The following is a 6,490-nucleotide window of genomic DNA, read 5'->3' as shown; positions in this document are numbered from 1 at the left end:
GTTTAGGGTGGCTGAGATATGGATGGGGGGTGTAAATAGAGGTGGGGGGATATGAGGGGGTGTTGGGGGTGTTTATGGGCTGTGAGAGAAGGGGAAGTTTCAGGGAGTGTAGATGGGGGTGCAGAGCCCTTATGGGGGACAATGGCTGGGGGGGGGGAGCCACAAATGGGGCCAAACTTGGTGCCAGACCCCAGAATTTACAACCCCCCCGCTCCCACTGAGCCCCAATGCCCCCCAACCCCTAACTTCACCCCACGCTAACCCTTTTTTCACCCCAAAACCCCTTCCCCCCCCGCAGGTGGCCGGGCCACAGAGATGCTGTGCACGGCGGCGGTGATGGCGGGGAGCCTGGCGCTCACCACGGCCGTGGTGGCACACGCCTACTACCTCAAGCACCAGTTCTACCCCACCGTGGTTTATCTCACCAAGTCCAGCCCCAGCATGGCCGTGAGTACTGGGGGGAGCCCCCCTTCCCCCTCCCCCCCAGATAAAAGTTTTTGGGGCAAAAATCCCGCTTTGAGGGGAGAAAATGCAGAGGTGCCTCTGCCAGCGGTGCCCCTCTTTGTTTTCACACAGGTAATGGCCACAAAAAGCACAAGGCTTAAAAATTCCCTGCCACAGAAGTTTCCCTAACGGGTTTGCTGGCGGGTAATTAATTAATGAGGGGTGGTTGAGGGGAAACAAGGCTGGTGGCGGCACGTGGAGTCACGCCTGAATGCTGTGCGGGAGCTCACTTCTGCTTTCAGGCCCCCAGGGTGCCCGCTTTTGGCCCCAAACTGCCCCTTTTTCCCCCTAAAATCTTCCCCGTCTCTTTTTCCCCCTGCAGGTTCTCTACATCCAGGCCTTTGTGCTGGTTTTCCTACTGGGCAAATTCATGGGCAAGGTTTTCTTTGGGCAGCTGCGGGCGGCGGAGATGGAGGTGAGCTGAGTTGGCCTGAAATCTTCTGGTTTTGGGAGGGTTTAGGGCTCCAGGGCTGAATCCTGTGGGGCTGAGGACAATGTTAACGTGTTTTGGGGCATTTGATTTTTTTTTTCTTTCCCATCCTGGAGGGCTTGAGGGCACTAAATTGTCCAATTCAGGGTGAGTTTAGGACTCCAAGGGCGAATCCTGTGGGGATGAGGGGGATGTTAACAGGTTTTGGAGCTTTTATTTGATTTTTTTTGCAACCTGGAAGGCTTGAGGACACTAAATCCTCCAATGCACGGTGAGTTTAGGACTCCGGGACTGAATTCTGTGGGGCTCAGGGGGCTGTTAATGGCTTTTTTTTTTTTTGGGGGGGTGGGGGGGGGGGGGGGGGGGGCTCAGAGGTGCTTTATTACATTTTTTTCCACCCTGGGGAGCAAAACCCTTAGATTTAGGGAGGGTTTAGGACTCCAAGGCTGAATTGTGCAGGGCTGAGGGAGATGTTAACAGGTTTTGGGGGGGGGGTTATTAGATTTTTTTCTTTTTTTTCCATCCTGGGGAGCTAAATTCTCTGATTTAGGGAGAGTTCGGGACTCCAGGGCTGAATCCTGTGGGGCTGAGGGAGACGTTAATGGTTTTTTGGGGGATTTATTTGATTTTTTGGGGGGTGATTGTGGGTTCCCTGGGCGCCCTGCCAGCTCCCTTTCTCGCGCAGCACCTCCTGGAGCGCTCGTGGTACGCGGTGACGGAGACCTGCCTGGCCTTCACCGTTTTCAGGGACGACTTCAGCCCCCGCTTCGTCGCCCTCTTCACCCTCCTCCTCTTCCTCAAGTGCTTCCACTGGCTGGCTGAGGACCGGGTGGACTTCGTGAGTGAAAAAACAGGCAAAAAAGCTTGATTTTTGAGTCCGGAGGGGAGGTTTCTTATCGTTTTCTCCCCTTTTCCCACAGATGGAGCGGAGCCCCAACATCTCCTGGCTCTTCCACTTCCGTATTGTGTGTGAGTGGCGCCTTCCCTCCCAGGGCCAGATCCTTCCTGGTTCCCAGCCCAGGGGGAGCTTTGCCTCCTCTGCAGCTGGGCAGGAAAGATAATTTCAGTGCTGTATTTGCATCGGGGCGGGGGGGGGGGGGGGCAAGTGGGGGGTGAGATAATGTTACCGGGGCCACTCCATTAACGAGGGCCCAGCTGGGGATTTAACGAGCTCTGGGGTTTGGGTGGGGAAATGGTGTTTCAGGAGGGATTTGGGGTGTGTTTTGGGGGAAAATGGGATCCCAGACGCATAGGAAAATGCTTTTTGGGGGGGGGAAATGGGCTCCCAGATGCATAGGAAAATACGTTTTTGGTTGTGGGGAAGGGATTTAGAGATCACAAATGGTCTTGGGGAATTAGCGGAGGATTGGCCGTGGAAATATAGGCTGGGACATGGGCAGGGTTTTGTTACTGAGCCTGTGGTGATACCAGCCTCCTTACAGGCGCTAATTAACCCCAATCAGCCTCATGGGGGCTGATCCTGCTGCTGCAGTGGGAGGTGTTTAGGGGTGCGATCCTGTTTGCAGCAGCCCTGTTTGTTTTTGGTGTTTCCCTCCCAATTTTGGGGTCCCTAAGCTGCCTTCTTTCCTCGTCCCCCCGCTGCAGCCCTCATGTTCCTGCTGGGAATCCTGGATTTCCTCTTCGTCAGCCACGCGTACCACAGCATCCTCACACGGGGAGCCTCCGTCCAGCTGGTTTTTGGCTTCGAGGTAAGGCTCCCCTCCCCATTCCGGCCCTGCAGCTGGTCCCAAAGCCCCCCCAAACTGCTCCCGGAGCCCTCCCAGCCGGTCCTGACCCCCGCTGCCCTCTTGGTGCCCCGCAGTACGCCATCCTCATGACCATGGTCCTCACCATCTTCATCAAGTATGTCCTGCACTCCATCGACCTGCAGAACGAGAACCCCTGGGACAGCAAAGCCGTCTACATGCTGTACACAGAGCTCTTCACGGGTACGCCAAGCTCCTGCCGTTCTTTTTCTTCTTTCCTCCCCAATTTATGGGATTTTCTCCCCTTTAAAATCCTCTTTCCCACCTCATGGGGTTTTATTTGTTGTAACAGCCATGGGATTTGTGGTCGGAGGCGGGTAACGAGGTGGAACAAGCCCCCGAATTGCTTCCTAAACCACCTATGGGGTCCCATCCTGCTTCCCCCACCCCACAGCTATTTAAAACCCCTAACTTTCTTCTCCCTCCCACCCCCCCACCCCCAGGTTTCATCAAAGTCCTCCTCTACATGGCCTTCATGACCATCATGATCAAAGTGCACACCTTCCCCCTCTTCGCCATCCGCCCCATGTACCTGGCCATGAGGTGAGCGGCTTTGGGGCGGCTTTTCGGGCCGCGACGCCTCCCTTTGTGACCCTGAATTTGACCCCGTTTCCTCGCAGGCAGTTTAAGAAAGCCGTGACCGATGCCATCATGTCCCGCCGCGCCATCCGCAACATGAACACGCTGTGAGTCAGTGCTCGGTTTGGGGCCGAAAAATGAGGTGGAGGAGGGTTTTTGGGGGAAAACAACTCGTTTTTACCACGAGAAGGGGGGTGGGAAGAATTTGGAGGGTTGGGCCTCCCTTTTGGAGGGACCTCAGGGGGATAAAGGGGTTGTGGATGCCCTTAAATCCTTGCAGAATCCCTGAAATCCTCCTTGAGAGACTTTGTAGGGAGAAAATGGATGCTCTTAAATCCCCCTTGGGGGAAGACCTTGTAGGGTTGTGGATCCCTTCAATCCCCCTTGGAGAGACTTTAGAGGGACAAAGGGGTTGCAGATTCCCTGAAGGGAAAGAGCTCTTCCCTCCTTGGAAAGACCTCCTAGGGTTGCAGATCCCAGGAAATTCCCCCTGGAGAGACCTTGGAGGGTTGTGGATCCCATGAAATCCCCCTTGGAAAGATTTTATAGGGACAAAGGCATTGCAGAATCCCTTAAATGCCCCTTATAGGGGAAAAAGGGGTTGTGGATGGCCTTAAATTCCTCTTGGAGAAACCTTACAGGAAGAAAAGATGTTGAAGATGCTCTTAAATCCCCCTTGGAAAGACACTTTAGGGTTATGGATCCTGTGAAATTTGCCTTGGAAAGATTTTATAGGGAGAAAGGGGTTGCAGAATCCCTTAAATCCCCCTTCTAGAGACCTTATAGGGGAAAAAGGGGTTGTGGATCACCTTAAACACCTTTTGGAGAGATTATATATGGAGAAAGGGGTTGAAAGATGCCCTTAAATCCCCCTTGGAGAGACGTTATAGGGTTGTGGATCCCATGAAATCCCCTTTAGAGAGACTTTGTAGGGGTAACAGGGTTGCAGGTGCTCTTAAATCCCCATTACAGAGACCTTATGGGGGAAAAGGATTTATGGATCCCCTTAAATCCCGCTCGGAGAGAATTTATGGGGGGGGAAAAGGATTTGTGGGTCCCCTTAAATCCCCCTTAGAGAGATTTTATAGGGAAAACCTCTTTGGAGCCACACCCAACCACCCCCCCCCAAACTTCATTTCAGCCACAAACCCCTAGAGTCCACCTTGGGGGGGAGGGGAGGGGACTGTTCCCAGTCCCCTTTTCCCCAGATTTTTCCCCGTAAGCCCTTTTCAACCCCTTTTCCCCCGCAGCTACCCCGACGCCACCCTGGAGGAGCTGCAGGCCGTGGACAACGTCTGCATCATCTGCCGCGAGGAGATGGTGACGGGTGCCAAGCGCCTGCCCTGCAACCACATCTTCCACACCAGGTGGGGGCCCAAAAGACACCGGGGCAAAGATTTGGGGTCTCGGGGGTGGGATTTGACCCACAGGTTGAAGGTTTGGGGTCTGGCGGGTGTTGTTCATCTCACAGGACAAAGATTTGGGGTCAAGGGGGTGTTACTCACCACACTGGACAAAAATATGGGGTTGTGGGGGTGTTACTTGTCAGGTAGGACAAGAATTTGGGGTTTGGGGAGTGTTACTTGACACCCTGAACAAAGATTTGGGATCCAGGGGGGTGAGATTCATCCCACGGAACAAAGATTTGGGGTTTGGGGGAGGCGATTTACCACTCAGGACAAAAAATTGGGGTCAAGGTGGTGTTATTTGTCTCACTGGTCAAAAATGCAGGGTCTGGGGGATGTAATCTTGGGGCAGGGTGCTGGTAAAACCCCAAATCCCGCTGTCTCTCCCTGGCAGCTGCCTGCGGTCGTGGTTCCAGCGGCAGCAGACGTGCCCCACGTGCCGCATGGACGTGCTCCGTGCCTCCCTCCCCGCGCAGCCCCCCCCGGAGCCTCCCGAGCAGCCACAGCCCGCGCCTCAGACGCCGCCAGTGCCACAGCCCCCGAACTGTGAGCATCAGCATCCCCAGAAGAGGGGAAAAATACCCCCCAAAAGAGGGGGATAAATGGCCACCAAAAAGAAAAAATGTTCTCCCAAAAAGGGGGGAAACCCCCACCCCCAAAAAGGGGGGAAATCTGCCCCAAAGAGGAAAACCTACACCAAAAAAAAGGGGAAAAACTCGCCCCAGAAAGGAAAAACAACCAGCAAAAAAGTAAAAAAAAAAAAAAAAAAAAAATCCCCAAAAAAGGCCCCCAAAAGGGGGGAATGAACCCAAAAAAGGAAAAAGCGTGCCCCCAAAAAAGGGGAGAAGCCACCCTGAAAAAGGAAAAAATGTGCCCCCCCCCCCCCCAAAAGGGGAAAACCTGTCCCGAAAAAGGGCAAACCTGCTCCAAAGAAGGAAAAACCCATCCCAGAAAGGAAAAAAACAGCTCCCAAAAAGGGAAAAGCTGGTCGTGAAAGGAGAAAACGTGCCCCGAAAAGGGAAAACACCCCAAAAAAGGGGGAAAAGCCACCCTGGAAAGAAAACCCACACCCAAAACCACAGCTTTTTGCTTTTGGGGTGCCCTAAAACTGTAGGATTTCAACATGCTTTTTGGGAAGCTCAAAGCCAACGCTGAATCTATGCCTGCAACCAGTCATTTTAAGGCAATTTAGGTTTTTTTTTTTGGCTGATTTCTGTCTTTTTCCCCCCAGTCCCGCAGGGGATGCTGCCGCCCTTTCCCCCGGGCATGTTCCCCTTCTGGCCCCCCGTAGGACCCTTCCCTCCCACCCCCAACGGCTCCGAAAACCCCTCTCCGAGCCCTGCTGCCGCTTCAGGTGAGCCTCACCCCCTCTCCCCACCCTAATTTTGGGGACAAATTTTCCATTTCCCACCCCATTAACTGCCCTTTTTTAACCCCGTAGCTCCCAGACCCGCTGACGCCTCCACCCTTCTCCTCCCGCCCCCGTGGCTGGCGATGCCGTGGCCTCCGCTTTTCGGTAAGCCTCCGATTTGACATTTTTGGGGATTTTTATTATTATTTTTTTTTCCTTCCTTCTGTCCCTTAACCGCGGATCCCCGCAGGGTTCCCCCCGATGCCGGTGCCCCCCGCGGGCTTTGCGGGGCTGACGGCGGAGGAGCTGCGGGCGCTGGAGGGCCACGAGCGGCAGCACGTGGAGGCCCGGCTGCGGTGCCTGCGGGACATCCACACGCTGCTCGATGCCGCCATGCTGCAGATCAACCAGTACCTGAGCGTGCTGGCCGCGCTGGGGTAGGGCCGGGGGGGGG

General features: G+C 54.6%; 1 protein-coding gene and 1 long non-coding RNA gene across 2 annotated transcripts; one reads left to right on the top strand and one right to left on the bottom strand.

Moving 5' to 3' along the window:
- The first annotated feature begins 315 nt into the window (after positions 1-315).
- On the top strand, positions 316-6,482 carry SYVN1 (synoviolin 1). Its single transcript, XM_035314336.1, has 13 exons — positions 316-447; positions 827-919; positions 1,620-1,772; positions 1,855-1,903; positions 2,540-2,643; positions 2,757-2,883; positions 3,144-3,243; positions 3,321-3,386; positions 4,530-4,646; positions 5,080-5,231; positions 5,917-6,039; positions 6,127-6,201; positions 6,287-6,482. The coding sequence occupies exons 1-13, from the start codon at positions 316-318 to the stop codon at positions 6,475-6,477; spliced, it is 1,482 nt and encodes a 493-aa protein (XP_035170227.1). The 3' UTR covers positions 6,478-6,482.
- LOC118159771 lies at positions 3,601-4,149 on the bottom strand. The gene is made up of 3 exons (XR_004747242.1): positions 4,098-4,149; positions 3,780-3,900; positions 3,601-3,632 (listed from the first exon to the last, which is right to left on the bottom strand). It is a non-coding gene; the product is annotated as an uncharacterized LOC118159771 (long non-coding RNA).
- Positions 6,483-6,490: the final 8 nt, after the last annotated feature.

The sequence above is a fragment of the Oxyura jamaicensis genome, unplaced genomic scaffold (genome assembly GCF_011077185.1).
Source record: "Oxyura jamaicensis isolate SHBP4307 breed ruddy duck unplaced genomic scaffold, BPBGC_Ojam_1.0 oxyUn_random_OJ71997, whole genome shotgun sequence".
Classification (NCBI taxonomy): Eukaryota; Metazoa; Chordata; class Aves; order Anseriformes; family Anatidae; genus Oxyura; species Oxyura jamaicensis.
This window is presented reverse-complemented; position numbering and strand designations above follow the sequence as displayed.